The 21,402-nt window shown below is 42.8% G+C and overlaps 1 protein-coding gene across 4 annotated transcripts in view; it reads left to right on the top strand.

Annotated features, from left to right (window-relative positions):
- Positions 1-39: 39 nt before the first annotated feature.
- Positions 40-21,402, top strand: part of LIN54 (lin-54 DREAM MuvB core complex component) — a 41,855-nt gene continuing 20,492 nt past the window's right edge. The window contains exons 1-3 of one of the 4 annotated variants that reach the window (XM_084855501.1): positions 40-450; positions 13,207-13,280; positions 14,423-15,141. In XM_084855501.1, the coding sequence (XP_084711627.1) occupies positions 14,458-15,141 (684 nt within the window). In that variant the 5' untranslated portion in view covers positions 40-450; positions 13,207-13,280; positions 14,423-14,457. Of the gene's footprint in view, positions 451-3,536; positions 3,865-13,206; positions 13,281-14,422; positions 15,142-21,402 lie in introns of those variants that run through there. The other 3 variants (XM_084855499.1, XM_084855498.1, XM_084855500.1) reach the window with 3 other exon arrangements.

The raw sequence follows: 21,402 nt of genomic DNA, 5'->3' as shown, positions 1-21,402 counted from the left end.
GCGTGCGTGATGACGCCAGCCACCCGGAAGCGCCTGAGCAGAAGGAGGATGTTGATGCTCGCTGACGGGCGGGCAGGCGGGAAGTCGAGGGAGCTTTGAGGAGGGAAGGCGGGAGAATGGAGCGCACGGGATGAGGCTCTGAGGGCGACGCGACGCCGGTTGCCAGGGCGCCGCTGCCGGGTATTATGGGATGCGGCGGCGGCGGCGGAATGGCGCTGGGCGCGTGATTTTGAACAAACACGGAGCCTGTCGCGGCGGCGGCTCTTGTCGGAGCGGCGGCGGCCCGGCCGCGCGCGGGAGCGAGCCCCGGCGAGGAGGAGGAGGAGGAGGAGGAGGAGCGCGCCGGCGGGGTGTGCATGCTGTTGTTCTTGGAGGAGAGCAGGGCCGGGGAGAGAGAAGGGAGAGGGGCGGACAGAGACTGACGCGAGTGCCCGGCTGTGGCCGCCACAGGTGAGCGCGAGACGAGCTGAGGAAAGTTAACGGCGCGGTGGCGGGGGGAGGGGACGAGGCGGCAGGAGGCGGCCGCGGAGGCGCCGCCGGGCCAGCTCTGACTGGCGGGGGCAGCGGAGGGGGGGAGCCGCCAACGGCGCCCCCTTCGCCTCCCGTGGCAGGACTAGTCTGGCTGGCTGGCGGGCAGGGGGTGGGCGGCGGCGGGCGGCGGAGGAGGGCGGGTGGGGAGGCTGGCTGGCTCCGGGCTGCCTGGCGCAGTTTCCGCCCTTCCCCATCCTACTCCGCATCTTCCCCTTCCTCCTGTCTTCATGACACGCTTCTGCCGCAGGTGCCGAGCGCAGTGTCGGCGAAGCGGCTCCTTGCTGTGAAACCGGGGGTGCCTCAGCTGGGCCGGAGCTGAGTGTCAGCGGTCGCAGCGCAGGAGCCCAGGCACGCTTTTGGCCCAAGTGCCAGGTGTGCCGCTGGGCTGGGCGAGACAGGTGTCAAGTGTCAGTCGTGCTGGCGGGCTGTAGAGGTTCGCTGTCACAGGATCAGTTGTTGTATTACCATTAATTGTGGGAACAAGGAAAGTGGATTACAAAAAACCAGATCGCTTTTAATTCTTCTGCGTGTGCAGATGCCCCCTAGGGTGGGGTGGTGGTAAGCAGAAATACTAAAACGCTGTGGGTTTCGGGGGCGGGGGGGGGAGGGGATCTCTTTTTCAAATATGGGAGAATCGAGTTTGATCTGGTTCTTCAGCCTTATGATAATTTTTTAGGTAGTTTTTCTTTTGTGGATTGTAAAAACAATAAAATGTTCATAATTCTCTGTTGGGGTTATTCATTTTCTCCAAATCTGATGTAGATTGAAAGTAATGAAACAGAAGTTGAATATACAGACAGGCATAATTTAAAAGGGGTTCTAATCTTTTTTACTGTCGGTTGAGTTGTCTGTGTTTATGGTAGGGGGAATTGTTGGGGTATTGTCTTGCCCAGCAGTAATCCTATCAGATCCAGTTGTTAAGTGGTGTAATTAGCAAATTGTTATTTGTGAATTAACATAGATTGGTGGGGGTGCCTTGATTGCAGATGTATTTTCTTAAGGAAGGATTCTAAAGTATTTTTCAATACTGTAAGAAAATGAGACTGTGCTGTTATCTACTTGTTTTGTTTGAGTCCTTTCTAAAGAGCTAGAATTTATCTGGTAGGGAATATAGTACTTTGATTTTTATAATGTGTAGTATAGACTACTCAAGAGAAAATGGTTAAATACAATTTCTGTTTATCTTCATATTGCCTGTGATTGGTCTTGATTTCCTTTTTTAAAGTTTTTTTTAAAGAAAACTAGGTTGTAATTAAAATACAGGCCTCTTGTCAAAAACATACTGTGTAGATTTTTTTTATTTATTACATTTATATCCTGCCATTTTTCCTCTTTAAGAAACCCCAGGTGGCGTACATAATCCCCCTTCTCTCCATTTTATTCTCACAGCAACAACCCTGTGAGGTAGGTTGGGCTGAGAGTCTGTGATTGGCCCAAAGTCACCCAATGAGCTTCCATGGCTGAGTGGGGACTAGAACCCGGATCTCCTGGCTCCCAGTCCAACACTCTTAAGTATTTATACATCCATAGTAACTTTGAAATTAGTGTAACCAATAGCAGTATCTTCAGATGGGTACTATTCATTATGGCCCATTTTTCTACAAAGGGCAAATGAACCAGAAGAGGGATAGTATAAGGAATGTATATCTGCTAAGTATAAAAAGGGGAAGTTATATTTCATCAGTGCTGTAATCTTATAGCATTGCCTTCCAATTATGTTGATTCTGGGAAAACCAACAAGAATGCTATTGGGAGGGGCAGGTGAATGTATTAACCAGTTGGACTCAATCAGTGGTGAAAAGCTAAGAGATGGATTCTGTAGTATCTATAGCAGGAGAGGGCAACATGTGGCCCTACAGATTTTGTTGGACTGCAGCTCTTATCGTCCCTCACCATTGGTTATGCTGGGTAGGGCTGATGGGAGTTGCTGTCCATCAGTATCTGGAGGGCTACACCTTTCTCACCCCTGCCTTAAAATGTTTTATTATCTTTTATTCAATAAAGCATAACAAAACAAAGTGTATTGGCTAGAATTCAAAAGTTGTGAGTTTTGCCAATGGTCTGAGTGGGTGCAGGATGGAGACATTAATAATGGGGTTTGTACTTAAGTATGTGTAAGATCTGATCTGTTATTAACAGTTCTATCTTGGCACTTATATTCAGCATATCTTGGGGATATTGTGGTTAGAAATTGTCTAGAATGGAATGAAGACTTATTGAGGTGGGAATCTTATGGTGCAGATCCACTGGCCATGCTTTCTTGCGGGGAAGGAAGCATACATGATTTGGGGTGGAAAAACAGCCTTTCCCATCAGTTCTGTATGCTATTTTAAAATCTTTTAAATATTTCTTCATTGACTGTGAAAGAGGACAGTGTTCTTTTTTGCTTACTAGAGTGAGAATTGTTAGAAATTCTCCCGCCCCCCTCTCAAATGATTCGTGGTCAGAATTCACTGATGCTGACTCTTTAAGGGTGCAATCCTATGTACGTTTAGACAGAAATAAGTCCTACTTCTCCCAGCAGTTGTAGGACCTTTTCCTGTCTAAACATGCATAGGATTGTGCCCTAAGTGACGGGTAATAAGAACATGCAAGGATTTTCATTTAATGAATTCTTGCTAGTCTGTATATACAGAATAAGCTATGATTTCTCATTCATCCCGTATATATCCACTACATTTTCTGTCTGCTTAATCTGCATTCCACAATAAACGACTTGGTTCTTAAGGTGCCATCGAACTTGAGGGTTTTGTTGTTGTTGCTGCAGCTGATTAATCCGGCTACCGTTCTGGAATTAATTCGGTTTTACCGCCTTTTTCCCCCCTCGGGAAAGAGGCACAGAGCTGTGCGTTTGTTTGCCCGTTCTGTCTTCGTCGTTGTCCGAGAGAAAGACGCTACTGTGCTTTTACCTCCTCGTATGTCGGCTTTATCAGCGGCGCTGTTTCTTTCCTTGGTAGTGAGTGTAGTGACGGTAGGGGAGGGCTTTCCTCCGGTAGGAGTGGCTCAGACACGGATCGGGCGGAGGCAAGCGAGGAGGGCGGAGGCTGAGGTTGTTGCTGAGCTGGGATGTGATGGTGATGACGAAGTGAAAATGGCGGATCTTTCGAAATACTATCCCGGCCCCTGACATACCAGAGACAGTAGCTAAACAGCCTTAAGAGGCACCCCCCTCCTTTGCCGGTGCTGCCAGCAACCCTCCCTCTCCTCGCCTCTTCCTCCAGCTTCTGAGCAGCCGCTTTCCAGCTATTCAGACACTTCAGGGGGAAGCCCCCTCCCTCCCTCGGGCTCGAAGTTAACAGCAGGGAAGGACTCGATGGCTGCGCCCGAAAGAGGGTGAGAGACGCTCCAAGGCCTGGACAGAAGGACATGGGGGATGAGCGGAGTTTATATCCTGGAAAGGGGTGCCCTGCCTTACTCGCAGATGTTTTGAAGTCTAAGAATAATATTTAATCTGGTTGCAGTGGAGAGATTTTTTGGAGCTGTTAAGGCCGAGTTCATTTCCCAAGGTCTCATTCTCAGACTATTGCTGAGACGTGCCAGGGTTTCAGTCTGTTCCAGTGTTTGTTACTTGACTGCTTGGGAAGTACTAATAGTGTTCATACAGAAGTTAGAGAAATCTCCAGAGAACAAATTATTGAACAAATTGTGCCTGTTCTTGTTATAAGTGCATTGTACAGTGAAGGACATTAGTATGTTAAACTGCTTGTGGGACTCTAATTGTTTAAAAAGCTAATTACTCTCACAGAAGATTAGTCACATTCATCATGGGTGTGTTAACTCTTCTTAAAATATAATTAACACTTGAGGTGTTGCAATGGACAGCAAATAATAGCTTCATAGCATGTTCAGTCATTATAGCTGTAAATAAATGAGAGTTTGTAAATGTATCATGTTTAACCTTTGAAAGGTGGGGAAAGGTCAATGCAGCAGCAGTGATTATAAGAAAAGAAATTAGTTTTTGTAGAAGAAGAAGCAATTATGTTAAGAAAAGGTGCAAAGGAATACCTTTTCTAAGTGAAATCTGGGTGTGTAAATTGATTACTGCAGTTTAGGTCAGATGGACTAACTATCAAATAATCTGATGAATTCTAACTGGTTTCATGTAACTCCTCTGAAAAGATACCAATAGCTCTAACTTAATATTGTTTACCCAGTCAGGACCCTAAAGTGCACCAAATAATATGACTCTTTGCTTTAGGCATTCAGCACTGTGTCCACATCCAAGATCTGGAGAAATTTGGTAATGTTGATTTTCCTCCCCACTGACCCTGTTTAAGAAACTGAGTATCTGTGAGCCATCTTGCCAGTAATTTTTGTTGGTGGAAAAGCAGGATATAAATGCATTAAATAAGTAATTTATTTTACTTATTTTTTACTCTCCCACACTTTTTATTTTATTTTACTCTCCCACACTGGAGGCATTCAAGATGAGGCTGGACAGCCATCTGTCAGGGATGCTCTGACTTGGATTCCTGCATTGAGCTGGGGGTTGGACCTTGTAGGCCCCTTCCAGCCCTACTATTCTATGATTCTATGAAGTAATTAAAATTGTAGTACCCATTTTTGAGGGGCCCTGCAGTATGAGGTTCATACCTTAAATATGCTATCATATTTCTAGGTGTGGCTATATCTTAAGAGAATATAATTTTTAGTGAAACACAATGCATGTGGAAAAATTCTTGATAAATTTTAACGAAGTTTTGTGACTAAGACACTTACTATGGCATAAGGTTTCATGGACACTGTCCACTTCATCAGATGCATAAAGAGCCAGTGTGGTGTAGTGGTGAGAGTGTTGGACTGGAAGCCGGGAGATCCGGGTTCTAGTCCCCACTCGGCCATGGAAGCTCACTGGGTGACTTTGGGCCAGTCAGACTCTCAGCCCAACCTACCTCACAGGGTTGTTGTTGTGAGGATAAAATGGAGAGGAGGAGGATTACGCTGCCTGGGGTTTCTTAAAGAGGAAAAATTGTGGGATATAAATGTAATAAATAAATAAATAAAAGTATTAATCTGAAGTTGGCTGATCTATATACACATGCTTGGGAGGGGGAATTGTAAGCAGTGATGTCAGAGAAAATTGAAATGCAGAAAGTACAGACTGATAATTAACTTAACTGCGGGTTGATTTTGATCAGGAAATAATTGGTTAAGTACTATGCGATCAATCGAAATATAGAGCAAAGTTGCTTTAAACATTTTTGATGTAAGTCACTTATTTATATCCTGCTGTTTTGCTGTAGCACTCAAAGGAGCTCACAACAAAGTAACATAGATACATCCCTAAATACAGTTAGGGTGCAGTCCTGTGGCTGATGGCCATAGGAGTATTTGGTTTTCGGGAACAGACTTCAGAGCCTGTGCTCAGAGATTGGTTCCCAGAAAACTGCCTCCCTGTCCCCTCCCATGCTGCTGCGTAGGTGGCACGGATCATCACATGCTCTGTGCTAGTAAGAGCAGTGCGGAAGGGGAGGAAAGGGGGTGTTCCTGGCCCCAAATCAGCTGTCCAGCTGCAAATGCAGGGCAGGCAGATCATGGAGGAGAACATCCCCTCCGCGTTCCGCCCACTCTGCATTGGGTAGGCATAGGATTGCGCCCTCAAAATTAAATATGAGGCTGCTTTGTATAGATATCTAAGAAGAAACAGCTTGATTTTGAATTCTGAATACTCCAACTGTAGCTGTAAACAACCTTTTCTGTTTTTTGTGGGGAAAACTAGTAGAATTCTCTATATTTAAGACATTATGAAAGCTATAAAGTAGAAGCCAACAGTGCCTGCAAGTTACATAGAGGTTTTGGGTCTTTTTGTGCAATACCACGGGCTCTTATTAAAATACAAAAAAATCCAACTTCACTTTTAAATTAAAAAGTCCATTTATTCAAATAATGTAAAAAAATCAAACTTTATTCAAACAATTTAAAAACTAAACTACTATTTGTGATTTGCAGTGATCTGCCTCTTGTGATTTGCAGTGAAAAGCTTGTATGGCCTGGTTCGCACATAATGCTAACCCATGGTTTATTTAACCCATGGGTTGTTGAATTCTGGGTTGTTGTTACGTGTGAACCCAGAACTGTGGGTTGTTCATAGGTTATTTCACCAGACTACAGAGGTGGTGGGCAAGGGTGATCAAAATAACCAGCCTCTCTGCATGCCAGCACTACAGTGCTGCAAAGGCATTTGGGATACAGAGAATGAGCAGGCAAAGGACGAGTGAAACAACCCAGGGATTGAGAAAACAAACAATGTGTTCTGTTGTCTGCGAGACAACTCTTGGTAGGGCAACAAACCATGGGTTAAATAAACCATGTGTTAGCATTATGTGCAAATTAGGTTAGTATAAAATGTCAAAAATTTAAAGGATTGGCTCTAGACTGTCATACTTGGATTACACCCATTGAAATAACTGGGACTTAAGGTAGTCATGTCTTGTACACTGATTTCAATTGGTCTACTCTAAGTATGACTTTCTGGATACAACCTAAATACTATTTTTATCTTTTTCCAGGAAATCATATTTCTTTGTATGATATTAGGGTGTGTGCCAAATTCTACCGGCCATAGTTGAACATGTACAAAGTTTATAAAAGATCTTGATTTGTAATGGAATTTATGTGGTTCAGCTTTCTGACTTTATTTCTGCTGCTGTTTTCAATGCTTAACAATTTGTACACCTGAAATACCAAATAACCTTGCAGTTAAGTACAAAATATTTACCAGCCCACAGTAAAATTTAGTGTAGATTGTTCATTTGCTATTTCATTTGTTACATATATCATGGTTTGTTTATTTTGACATGCCCACTCCGAACCTTCAGGAGAGTAGGTTATCACAAATTATTCATAGACGTTTAGAGAAGGTGGATATTCCCATGGAGATAGACTGCATTAGGACATTTTTTATATGAGTCAGCTGCACAGTGTCAGTAAGATTGTAGCACTTTAGACCTAAAAAAAATCTACATGAAAGCAGATGATATTGAAATGAACTGCTTCCAATTTGGAACTTACTGCTTCCAAGTAATTCTTTTCAGATTTGGGGTGTTAAACTATCAGTGCTACTTCCAGTTAATCATGGGTTTGAAATATTAGACCTTGAAAATTGTAGCAGTCACCAGAAGAGTAGACTGAAATCCAACTCTGAGCAAATAGTTCATCAGTGGACAATTTTAGAAAATAAATGTATTGATTTGACTGTGCAACTGTTGGATTTTCATCTCCTGTTTTCTGGTGCTGCCCCCATAGTGTGTTTATACACAGGTACTCCATCCTTCAGTGTATTGTGTATACTGGGGAAGCTAAAAGATGGAAGCTTTTTAGGCTGGAAAGTTGACTCTCTCAGGTGTTGGGCAGATATGATTCCTATCATTCCCACAACTATTTTTCTTATTCTAGTTGCTTCTTCCAAAGCTGGGAAGAGTTCCCATTGGCACTCAACAAATGAAAGATGCTGCAGACTCAGTTCAGTCGCACTGGGATGTTCTTTTGATCAACCAACAAATATTAGTCCAGTCATCTTTCAGGATAAAAGTACTTTACATATGGAGAAGCAGATTTGTCTCAAGTATAGTGAATCAGTGGCCTGCAGGGAATATATGAAGCCAACTTGAATATTTTCCTATTGGTAGTCTACAACTTGACTCCATCACAGTTAATCTGGCAGCAGTTTCTACTGCCATCATGAAAGTCACAGGTCTTCATTCTTTAACCTCTGGCACCCTCTACTTTTTTGTTTGCAGTATGATTTTTTTTAAGCTGAGGCCCATCTGTCTGGACAGCCACCCTACCTATCAGGGACTTTAGCTTGACCTTTATTTGAAGCCGCAACCTCCATACTTTCAAAGGAATCTCTTGGAAAATATCCTTCTCCCTAAGCATTACTATAATCAATTGATGGGCCTGACAGAATTTTGATTTCTTATGGTATCTACTTATTGTGTGACAACATCCATTCTTCATAATGGAATGCTTCCCTACTCCATTGACTTGCCATCCTCTTCACTGGCAAGCTTAATTTGAGCTGGTAACTTCCTGAGCTGGAGATACTGAAATGTGCAAGGACTCCCCCAACTAGATACATGTTGAATAAATATGTGTGAGCAGCTCTTTGTTGGGGAAGGGTGTTTAATGTTTAGATCAGCCTTCCCCAGTCTGGTGCCCAGATGTTTTTAACAACTTCTAGCATTCCTGACAATTGGCTGCACTTGCTGGGGCTGATGAGAGTTGAAATCCAAAAGGAGGGCAACAGGTTAGGGAAAGCTGGTTTAGTTTATCACAAAAACCTGGGGCGGCATGTCACCCCTGTTCTATACAGTGGCCTTGAAGAAGGACCAATATACTTTTCCCAAGGAAAACTTGCAATATAAATGACATAAAATATCAAGCATGTGAGGCCGTGTGATGCTGCTATTAGCAGGTGAGTGTTAGGGCAGAAATACTGAGACTTTGCTTCCTGACTCAAGGTAGTTGAAGAACTTTGGATATTAGTTTCTTACAGCACAATTCTATGCATGTCTACTCAGAAGAAAGTCCTAGTGATCTCACTGAGGCTTACACCCAGATATATCGCACAGGATTGCATTCTTCATGTCCTGACAAGAGTCTTGAATTAGGCTCTGTGGAAGAAGAAGTGAGGGAGTGGTGCACAGATGATATTTCCTGAGCTGGTTTGCAAATTCTAGTTAAAGCTAACTATTGTTAGTGGAAAGGTGCTCATGGGACACTCCTGATCTCTTAATTATAATTATAAGATAAGGTGGCAAACTGTTATTTCTGGGCGATGTGCCATAACTAACTAGAAAAGATAATTTGTTTAATTGTTTCAGGGCTAGCTATAAGGTGAACATTCTTCCTCAGAGCTCTGATCTTCAGTGCTTTCTTGCTCTTTCAGTCATTCTCTCTTGTTTTCACTTTTAAATTTGTATTTCTCCGATTGGTAACAGTATGAAGAATAATTGGGAGCTTATTGAATAGAGATAGGATAGTATAAGTTTTAACCAAAATAGCTCACAGAGGAGGAGTACTATTACCGTACTTTGTTTAACAAGAGTTCTTGTTGAATGTATTCGAACTTGAGTCCATACTTCTATAAGGGCTACTTTGGTGCTATGCTCAATGTGCCAGTATCGTTTTCCTTTGCTCAGGCAGTTATAAATAGTGCTTTTGTGTAGAACTTTCACGCCAAATTGAAATACCCTTTTATGAGCACTAAGGGTCCACCAGCTGTTGTCTCTGGCAAAGCCCTATGCCAGTTGAAATTGAACAGTACCAGCTCTTCTGGGTACAAGGGAATCTTAGTAATTTCAGGGATTATATTGAAAGAGTAATGTATACATTTCTGTAGCTACTTTTAGCTCTGTTTTTTTTAGCCTGGCTGAACAATTAAAATTAACCATTTGTCTGTGGGATGTGTAAAGGCAGTCAATGGCTTATTGATAGACAGCTACTACTTAATCAGATTTTCAATATGTTAAGATACAAAAACATTTCCAAAAACGATTCTGGAATTAACTTTTGTATCACATTCTACATGTATACAACATTTTGCAACCCTTTTTTAAACATAACTTTTTCCACAGTGAGTAGTTGGCCCCATTTTCTTATAGCAGTACCTCAAGTCTTTTGTCTAGCTCCTACTCAGTATGGTTCAAATGGTGGCTGGGCATCTGACAAGTCAAAAAAAAATTTGGCTGATTGACTGGTCAAATGTTATTAGACAATGGTCAGGTATTTAAAAAAAAAACCCATTTACTTCATTAGTAGAACAAAAAGGATACTTTAATCATAGACAGCTTTGAAGCTTATGTTAGTTACAAAAACCAATTAGTTACTTGTTGGGCAATAATGAGATTTTAAAGAACCTTTATTGTAATTTTTAACAAAGTTAAGTAAGATTTCTGTACATGTGAACAATTCGCAAAGTGGCTGTGGGACCCCAAAGTGGGCAAAGCTAACTGACTTTCTGCCCTTCTGCAGATCTTAGTAGCTGCCTCCTCTTTTTCTCTCTGCCCTGGGCTTGTGTTTGCTCCTGTTTGGATAAGGCTGCTTGCGCTTTCTGTCTCTCTCCACGCTATTCATACCTCTTCAGCAGCCAGTGACTCCTCTATGCACACCTCTTCAGCAGCTGTTTTGGTCTTCTCCCTCCATGCTTTGTCATCACTCTCCTTACTGTTTTCTCTCCTGCATGATGTTCGTGCCTTTTCAGTTACTTTTCTCTCCTGAATGTCAATCGTTGCCCTTGAGGGCCTCAGTGGTGCCTGCAGCCCAAGTGGCTGCAGAGGAAAAGATTACCCAGTCTATCAGTATATTGAGGAGGATGGTGGGAGCTGCTAAATGCATGGACATCTTGGCTCAAGAGATGCAACTAAACTGTCAAAGAACCATAGGTGGCTCCCGAACCACAGTATGGCCACCCCGTTAGAAAATTTGCTAAGTTAACAAACTTTACATTTGTGCTTTAAAAAAAATCTGTCATAGAAGAAGGGTATGCTCAATTATTCTAAGGCACTTGGCTGCTAGTAAGCCTTCTCATTGCTAGGTGCTATATTATTTAGATAGCATATTCCCACTCCTAGTACATGGTGAGGCTGGAAATCTTCCTGTGGCAAATAAGGGTGCAGGTAGACCTCAGATCAGTTCTAGGTATCCTGTCATGTTTTAACCAACTATTTCTACATAGATATAACAATGTAACGGAGTGGTGATACCTATTCTGAAATAAGCACATCATGAAACTATCTGAAACAGCTCTCACCATATTTATTTGTTTTATACCCCCCAAAATGGCAGTCAAGGCAGCTAGGCCTTAGAGCTGGGTCTGGGGGTGAGAGGTGTGTGGGTTCAATCAGATTGGTCCCTGGATCTGTGACAAGTTTTAGAAACAAAGATTGAATTATTTTGGGGAGGTGGGGGTGGTTAATTGTAAGAGAACCTGAGTTATCTGAATTAAGCTTAAACACTGCTTCATTTTTTTTTTTAAATTTCAATCTTATCAGTATCTCCTGAACCTGTGAGGGGTTATTGTTTTCAGCTTATGGGGGGATAATCTATAGAAAAATCCACCACCCCTTCCTTTGTGCTTCATGGATGAATAAACTTTATGTATTCTGTGGTCTGTTTTGGCTGTTAGTCACAAAATAATACAAATTGAGCCATAAAGCAGCTTTATAATCAATGAACAAAACCCTTAGTATTTCATTAATGCATTAGAATACCATTTAAAGTGCTAACCTTTTAATTATCGATGGGGATTTTATATAAATGGCCTTGCCGTGGCCTGTTCAGGTACTTATCATTCAGTTTTGAGGAGCTGTGCTGATGTTGCTGCACCCTGCATCCAGCATTAGTGTTACATATTCTGGGAGGGTACAGAGGCAGTCCTGCATGAAAGAAAACTGTTGATGGAAAGAGGCAAAAAGGGTGAAAGTCACGGCCCATAATCTCATCTCCTGTTGATGGACACTAAATTGCATTTTCTAGCGTGGGAATATTTGCAAGTGATAATGTTGTTCTGTTTTATAGGCTGCTTTGCCCCTATCATGTTGCTTTTTTTAGGCCAGTAATTCTCAGACTGTGTGCTAGAGCACCCTAATGAGCTCCAAGAGAACTTCCAATGTGTCATGAGAAATAAATAATAAAAGACTCTTGTGAATCTAAAGTCACAGGAGTCACCCAAAAAGAAGCTAGCTGCTGCTTCTCTGTGTGATTTGCTGCTCTGGCCTCTTCCCAATCAGCCTCCACAGGAGGCAGATAATTGTGCTGCACATCTGCATTGGGTGGGATCACAACAGAATTTCCTGTTCCAAGTGGAGGCTGCCAGTTTCATCTCTGTGTGAATCTCTGTTCTAGGCCTTCCTTTTTCCAACCAGCAGATGTGCCTAGGTCAGGACTCATGCTAAAATACAGGAAGAAGGTTCTTCAGAAAGTGGGCAATTCTTACACACTATAAAAGTAAACCTTTTTTAGGTGTAAGAGGACTGCATCCAGTTTTAATTCAGGAAAAAAGGTGTGCCTCAGGTATCAGATGTATGGGAAACACTTTCTAAATTGTATGTATAGGATAACTTGCCATCTTTTTCTTCTCCTTCTCCAGCTAACTCATTTGGGGTGGGTGTTTTAAATCTTGAGTTTTTCTTCCTTACTGTTGTAGGGTCATTTCACATACAACACATTTCTTATATGGAGGTATTCCGCATAGGAGACCTTTTTCCATGAAACTGCCCTCAGTCCTCCATACTGAATCTCGGAGTAGCTGAATGTTGTGGGTAGAAAAAATTCATTGGCATGGCTATTCTTTAATCTTCTCCCTCTGCAGCATTTTCAACAACAGTAAAATGTCATCACTTGTTTCAAAATTGTGATCTTAAATAGCTCATTGAAGATGTTAGTTAATTAAGATGGTCAATTAAATTTGCACTTTCGTTCAATGCTCTTGTAAAAGCTGGTACTGTTCTTATCTGCAGTTGCACTGGTGGTACATCTGTTTCTGGGAAACACTATTCTTTAAAATAGGTTTTGATAAAGGGCCTTGATGTTGACACTCAGATTTGTGAAAGGGTGCTAGGAAGCTTGGGGGCAGCGGGGGGGAATTATGAAGCTGCAGCATTTTGTCAGTTTAGAACTGGATTTATAACGAGCAGTTTTCTGTAACTTCTGAAACTCCTTTCTCTTCTTTAGCCTCAACAGATGGTGCTGCAGTATGATGCTTCTGGAGGTGGTCTGATGTGGAGCAGGATTTAAAAGAAATTCAGGTAATTATACTAAAATAGAATTGATGGTTTTCTATATTCCGATATTTCATGGAGTCAGTATAATGACTGCACAGGGTCAGTCAATGTCCAGTCTAGAGAGCTGCCAGTGTCAGATATTTCTTAAAAAGCTTCCCCCATGGTTGAGGAAATATAGAATAATCCAGTCTCATCAAGACTTTTTCCTAGTTGTTTGTAGGAGTTGAAATATAAACGTCTAACGTTTTTCAACTATTTTGCTGTTAAGTTCTATACTACTAATATAATATTCTAATAATAATTAAAATAATTAATATTAATACTTAACATTTGTATAGCATGGGGTGGGGAACTTCCTGCCCACAGGTCAGACACAGGACATAGGATGCAACCCTCTGCTGCCTCCCCTTTCATGCAGTAACGAGGCTTTTAAAAAGCCTAATTGCTATGGTGGGGTGGGAATTTTTAGAGGTGGCACTGCTGGGGAGGAAAGTGCTGCAGCCTTACTACCCCCCCCCACTTCCACTGGTGATTTTTTTTTAAAGTCCCCGTTGGTGCTATTTGAGGCTTATTACTGCACTGGGGCAGGAGTGGAGGCAGGTGGGGAGGAAAGGGCAAGAGAGAAATGGTAGTGAGAGAGAGAGAATGAGATACACACTGAGCGTGTTTGTGTGTGAGAAGCGAGATATAGGGAAGGTTTCACATAAGGGAATATGGCTCTTTGGCCAAAATAGTTTATCCATCCCTGGTATAACACTTTCAAGTGTTCAAACCACTTCACGTGAATTAGCTGTGATCCTTACAACAAACCTATAAGGCAAGTCAGTGTTATTATTCCCCAAATTGCAGATGGGGCAACTGAGGCTGAGAGAGTGGTTTGCCCAAAGCTCCCTAGTAAGTTCATGGAGGCATGAGATTGGAACCAGGGAATTCCTGATTCGCAGCTTAGTTTCATAGACACCACAATACATCGGCTCTCGGTATAGTCAGTAGATATTCTTGCTAGCCATATTTACTTTTGGGGGGAATTTTTTTAGCCACAGCTGATACCATGTAGATGTGGTATCAGTTGTTATGTAGTGTCCTGCAATAACATATATGATACTCCAACCTACATATTGTTGTGCAGTTGACAAAAATGAATTTCCTTTGAAATATCATTGCAGTGCCTCATCTTTGACCTACTGTCAACATTTGCAAGATGGAGGTAGTGTCAGCAGAAGTGAACAGCTTGCTCCCTGAAGAGATCATGGATACAGGTGTAACACTGGAGGAAGATGAGAACATAGAGGCTGTAATTGTAGGTGACTCTATTCCTATGGAAACAGAACTGGAAGGAATGGCAAATGTAAGCTCAGTTGGTGATTCTGTAACTACTGGTACATCGTCAATCGCTACAGAGACTGTCACGGTGCCCGGCAATTGTGTAAGCCATGTCACAGGCAATACTGGCACTGCAAAAGCTGACACTGGTGCAACTGTACAACCTTCCTTTCAAAGCGGCCTCCAAAAACTGGGTACCCAGACACCTGTCACTATATCAGCCAATCAGATCATTCTAAACAAGGCAACTGATTTGAAAATTAGTAAACAGACTATAAAACAGGAAGGGCAAAAGCTCATTGTAACAACTCTGGGGAAGCCTGGACCGCCAATTGTCTTAGCGCTACCCCACAACCAGCTATCACAATCTCCGAAGGCCACATCGCAAGTGCAAGCAAGCGACTCCAAGGTGTCAACACAGCAGTTCAAGGTGGTAACTATTGGAGGAAGGCCGGAGGTGAAACCTGTCATTGGTGTGTCAGCCTTGACTCCAGGGACCCAGCTGGTAAATACTGCCACTCAACCCTCTGTATTGCAGACCCAGCAATTAAAAGCAGTGCAGGTAAGAAGGGGTTCTGCTAATTAAACTAGGCTCTCTTATTGGGGATTGCCTTTTGTTGGTAGCAAAGAATGTGGAGCAGAGTTGGGTTGGTAAAAGGAACACCAGTAAATCAATTAGGCAAGCAAGATGTAAAGCAGAGTTAAAGTGCTATGAACGCCATGGATGGTTATAAATAATGGAGTACTTGTGTATCAAAATGGATGAGTAGCAGCAAAGAACAAGCTGGAGAATGCTTCCTAGGAATTGAGCAAATAAAACATCACAGGTGATGAGTAGAAGCAGGAGTTGGCAGTTGTGGGACAGCCTCCAGGCTCATCTGTTTGGGTGCAGTGGAAAATGAGAGTAAAGGCTCTGTGTAAAGAGAAGGTGAGAATGAGTGGAAGCTTTGGGTGTGCATGTATACAAACACATGCAAGAAGTGAAGCTCAGTGTAGCAGTGATTCATGGGCATAGCCATTCTTCAGCCTCCCCATAAGCACCCTCAGCTCTGCATTCTCACACCTAGATTGACAGAAGCATTCTCTTGGACCTGGTTACTTCTGTAGCAGGAAAGCAGGGTTATTGCTAAGAATCTTTCCACTTGTGTTTTGTAGTAACTATTGTTGTAGGGGTAGGATGAAGGGAGAGGGATTAGCCTCTCCCATATGTGTTCATCAGGGTTTCGTATGCAGCAGCAAGCTCAGCTGGAGGGCAGGGAGGGGGATAGCCTTGGTCTGTAGGGAATCCATCTACTTGGCCAGGTACCCTATCCGACAGTCAGCCAGTTTTGAGTGACTGTACCTGGTGTTGGGCACCCAAGACAGTATTAGGATTCTGTTGGTGTAGTGCCCAGCCAGCCAGCTAACAATCTCCTTGCCTGAGCTGGCACAGGTGAACTTGAGTGTAGTATTGAGGACCCCAAGGCTTGTGTTTAGGGGAAACGTACTATTCATGCTGCGGGTACCTTGTCAGGAGAAGCTCAGGATTTCATGGCCGCTATGTCATCCACTATCATGCCTGTCTTAAATAATGTCTGGCCTAAACACTTGTGGCAAAGCACATTTTGGGTCTGGTTTTCTGTACCGGCTTGGGAGAAAATGATCTGTGGGTGATTCTTTTGCTATCTGTAACCTCTGCAGAGGTGGTGGACAAAGTTTGATGGTCTGCCCCTAGAGGATAATGAATCCAGATGGTTTTCTGAGGTCTCTTGGGGAATTTCCTGCATACTTAGTTGGTGGTCCTGCCAAGGCCCTGGTCTTCACTTGGAATGACAGGATGACCTGGGCTATTCATAGAATCATAGAATAGTAGGGTTACAAGGGGCCTATAAGACCCTTGAGTCCAACCGCCTGCTGAATGCAGGAATCCAAGTCAGAGCATCCCTGACAGATGGCTGTCCAGCCTCATCTTGAATGCCTCCAGTGTGGGAGAGCCCACTACCTTCCTAGGTGATTGGTTCCATTGTTGTATTGTTCTAACAGTCAGGAGGTTTTTCCTGATGTTCAGCCAGAATCTGGCTTTCTGTAACTTGAGCCCATTATTCCTTGCCCTGCATTCTGGGATGATCGAGAAGAGATGCTGGCCTTCCTCTCTGTGACAACCTTTCAAGTACTTGAATAGCGCTATCCTATCTCCCCTCAGTCTTCTCTTCTCAAGGCTAAACATGCCCACTTCTTTCAGTCTCTCTTCATAGGGCTTTGTTTCCAGTCCCTGATCATCTTTGTTGCCCTCCTCTGAACCCTCTCCAGCTTGTCTGCATCCTTCTTAAAGTGCGGTGCCCAGAACTGTACTCCAGATGAGGCCTAACCAGTGCTGAGTAGAGGGGAACTAGTACTTCACGTGAATTTCTATTAATGCAGCCCCAAAGAGCATTTGCCGTTTTTGCAGCCACATCACATTGTTGGCTCACATCCAGCTTCTGATCTACAACAATTCCAAGATCCTTCTCGCTTGTAGTATTGTTGAGCCATATATCCCCTATCTTGGAACTGTGCATATGGTTTCTTTTTCCTAGGTGCAGAACTGGGCATTTATCCCTATTAAATGTCATTCTGTTGTTTTCTGCCCAGTGCTCCAGTCTATCAAGATCACTTTGAATTTTGTTTCTGTCTTCCAAGGTATTAGCTATCCTGCCCAATTTTGTGTCATCTTCAAATTTGATCAGCATTCCCTGCACTTCCTCCTCCAAGTCATTAATATAAATGTTGAAGAGCACTGGGCCCAGGACTGAGCCCTGCGGTACCCCACTCATTACCTCTCCCCAGTTTGAGAAGATCCCATTGATAAGCACTCTGAGTCTGATTCTTTAGCCAACTGTGGATCCACCGCATCGTTGTTTCATCTAGCCCACTTTGAGCTAGTTTGCTCATCAGGATATCATGGGGCACTTTGTCGAAAGCTTTGCTGAAGTTGAGGTATATTATGTCTACAGCATTCGCACAGTCCACAAGGGAGGTTACCTGATCAAAAAATGAGATCAGATTCGTCTGGCAAGATTTGTTTTTGACAAATCCATGTTGGCTTCGAGTAATCACTGCATTGTTTTCAAGGTGCTTACAGATGGATTGCTTTATCATCTGCTCCAGAATTTTCCCTGGGATTGATGTCAGACTGACTGGTCTGTAGTTCCCAGGTTCCTCTTTTTTGCCCTTTTTGAAGATAGGGACAATATTAGCCCTCCTCCAGTCATCTGGCACTTCACCCATCCTCCATGATTTCTCAAAGAGAATAGACAGTGGTTCTGAGAGTTCTTCTGTCAGTTCCTTTATTACTCTAGGGTGCAGTTCATCTGGCCCTGGAGATTTGAACTCATTCAAAGTAATTAGGTGTTCCTTGACCATATGCCTATCGATCTCAAGCTGCAATCCTGCCCCTTCAGCCTGTACTTCGCCTTTGCCAGGGGTGTCATAGACCCTCTTTTGGGAGAAGACTGAGCCAAAGCAGGAATTGAGCACTTCTGCCTTTTCTTTGATATTGATATGACCGCTCCCAAATGTCCTCAACCCAGTCGTAGAACCGTGTCAGCTCCTTGGTATTCCGAGGAGCCGAGGGCAATGAAGTGACAGTATCAATGATTAGAGTGCAAATGCCAATGGCTTGCAATGAATACGATCGAACACAGGTGAGAATCCATTTGCGATTTTATTCTGTGACAGTGAAGAAATCTTAATTCTGTGCCACTATTGCATCTACCCAGTGTCATCTAGCAGAGCTTTTTTGGATAGTTAAATGCTTCCTTGGTGTAAGCTCTGGGATACAAAGGCCTGCTATGATCAATTTGCTGGACTTTTTGCAGATAAAGTAACTCATATCCATGCTGACTTGGATGGCAGTTTTGATGGTCAGTGCACCATCTAGTCATGTTATGAATACCTTTGAGCTTGTGCAACCTGAAGATGTGGACAAATTGCTTGGAGGACTAAGGCCTCCTATGTGCCCTTTAGATCCTTGCCCATACTGGCTTGTTAAATTGGCCAGAGCTGTGCTGAATATTTGGACTTCAGAGGTAGTTAATGCCTCTCTGTGGGGTGGTGAGGTCTCTGAAGCGTTGAAAGAAGCAGCTTTGAAGCCACTATTGAAGAAACCAAATTTAGATCCTATAGTTTCTAATAACTATCACCCAGTGTCAAATTTGCTATTCTTGGACAAGGTGCTGGAGCACGTGGTGGCCTCTTAACTCCAAGCTGTGTTGGATGGTACTATTTAGATCCATTCCAGTCTGATTTCAGACCAGGTTACGGGACGAAAACAGCCTCGGTTGCTCAAGTTGATGACATATGCCAGGAAATGGAAGGGCAAATGCAACCCTGTTGGTTCTTCTGGACCTCACACTGGCTTTCTCTACCATTGACCGTGGTATCTTTCAGGATTGTTTATCTGGGTTTTAGGAATAGAGATGTAAAATTTTTGGAAATTTTGAAGCCATGAAAAAAAACCTGTTTTCTTTGCTGTTTTTTTCTGGGGGGAAAACAGAAATTTTGGGAAAAATTGAAAAAGAAGCAATACTTATTTTTTTAGCACTCTTTACAGAGGTAAAGTAACTTTGTTGCTTTAGGACAACCTTCCCCAATCTGTTGCTCTCCAGATATTTTGGACTTCCACTCCTATCAGCTTCCAACAGGATGGTCAGGAATGCTGAGCATTATAGTCCAAAACATCTGTAGGGCAGGTTGAGGAAGGCCACATTAGGAACATAAAGCAGCCTTTATGTTCCTAAAGATATAACTTGGTTTGCACATAGAATTATCATTACATTTGAAAACTTTAAAGCGTGAACTCAAGTTAGTAAATTTGTAATTATTGTCTGAATAAACTATACTTTAATTTTTTAATATGCCAAACATGATTATTTTTATGAGCAAACCAAGTTATACATAATATATTTTAGGTTCCTAGTTTATGTATGAACAGAGCAAGTAGACCCTGAAACATCTGATTCATCCTAGAAGCCAGAAGAAGCAGGAAGAACTGGAGGCAGAGGAAGACAAGTCCAGAAAAACAGGATTCTGAAGAACAAAACTCAAACTGTCAAGAATGTACCTTTTCTTCAATAATATGATATGGTAACTCTATTCACATGTTGGGAAACTGGGCATGACTTGGAGCGTCTCAAAATGATTATCAGTAAAAGATAGATTGGAGCAATAATTTTAATAAGAAATGGAAGAAATAACTATGCTCAGAATCTTACAGAGAGGATTAGAAAATATTTTCCCCCATGGCTTAATTAACTCCAGACATTTTACATCTCTAATCTTTCCATAAAAGTCTTATTACATGGTTTTTAGAAATCATTTGTGGGAGTGGGGAATAAACGCTTGGTAACAAAATATGGACACCTCGTCTTAAATGCTAAAAGACAATATTTCATAATCCAAAGCTGTACAATTTTTCTAATGTTTTGGGGAAAAAACCAAAAATGGTCCTTGGGGGAAAAGGGAAAAAGACCATTTTTTCCCAAATGTTTCTGGGGGTTTTTCTGGGCCTTCACACCTCTACTCAGGAAGCACAGTAATACGGTAGTTTGGTCCTTCCTGGAGGAGCTGTCTCAGAAGGTGGTGCTGGGAGACTTGTGTTCTACCCCATGGCCATTAATCTGCGGGATGCCACAAGGCTTCATCCTGTTCCCCATGCTTAAGATCTACATGAAACTTCTGGGGGAAGTCATCCAGAGGTTTGGGCAGAAGTGTTATCAATATGCAGATGATACCCAGCTCTACCTCTCGTTTCCATCAACACATCTACAGGAAGGCTGTGGAACTCTTAAACCAGTGCCTGGAGGCAGTTTTGGGGTGAAAGCGTGTGAAGAGCTGAGACTTAATCCAGACAAGACTGAGGTGGTGTGGATTGCGAAACAGACTAGTCTGGATGGAGATTTACAACTGGTCTTAGATGGGGCTGCACTCCATCTGAAAGAGCAAATATGTAGTTTGGGAGTTCTGGTCTCTGCAATAACTGAGGAAGCTCAGGTAGCTGTAATGTCCAGGAGTATATTTTACCAGCTTAGAGCTACAGCTGGCATGCAAGCCTACCTGGAGAGGATGGATCTTGCCCGAGTTATCCATGCTCTAGTCATATCCAGGTTGGACTGTAATACAGTGTATGTGGGCTGCCTTTGAAGGCTATTGGGAAACCTCAGCTGGTGCAGCATACTGCTGCCCAAGTGTTGGTGGGGGTGAGGCAATCAGATTATATGACACCTATACTTAGGCTGACCATATTTCCTTGAGACAAAAATGGGATATTGGGATGACAAAAACAGGATGGATCAAACTGAATGTAGGGCAGAAAGAATCTCTGTGGGCGGAATGATGGTAGAAATAACAGTAAGACTTGCCCTCCTGGCTCCCATACGCTGAGTGGGGCTTAGCAATGCCTCTTGAATTCCCCGCCACTGCAGACAAGCCATGGGGTAGCATCTGATCTGATCGTCACTAGCTCAAGAAGCCTGGCCCTGACTGGACAAAGTAAATGGAATTTCCTCTTTCGTCACACTACTAGTTTTACTGCACGCATTGATTAGCATAGAGCCTTATGATAAACGCGTTCAGTTTTTTTACAAAAAATTAAAAATGGGACAAAATTGCCATATTAAAATGACGGGATGGTTGGGAAATATGAAAAAAACGGTACTGTCCCATTTAAATTGGTACGTATGGTCAGCCTACCTATACTGCACCAGCTGCACTGGTTTACAGTGCATTTCCAAGCCCTGTTTAAAGTGCTGGGTTTGACCTTTAAAACTTCAAAAGGCTTGGGACCAAGTTACTTGGAGGACTGCTT

The sequence above is a fragment of the Heloderma suspectum genome, chromosome 5 (genome assembly GCF_057233095.1).
Source record: "Heloderma suspectum isolate Gila_16-S chromosome 5, 16-S_ref, whole genome shotgun sequence".
Lineage (NCBI taxonomy): Eukaryota > Metazoa > Chordata > Lepidosauria > Squamata > Helodermatidae > Heloderma > Heloderma suspectum.
This window is presented reverse-complemented; position numbering and strand designations above follow the sequence as displayed.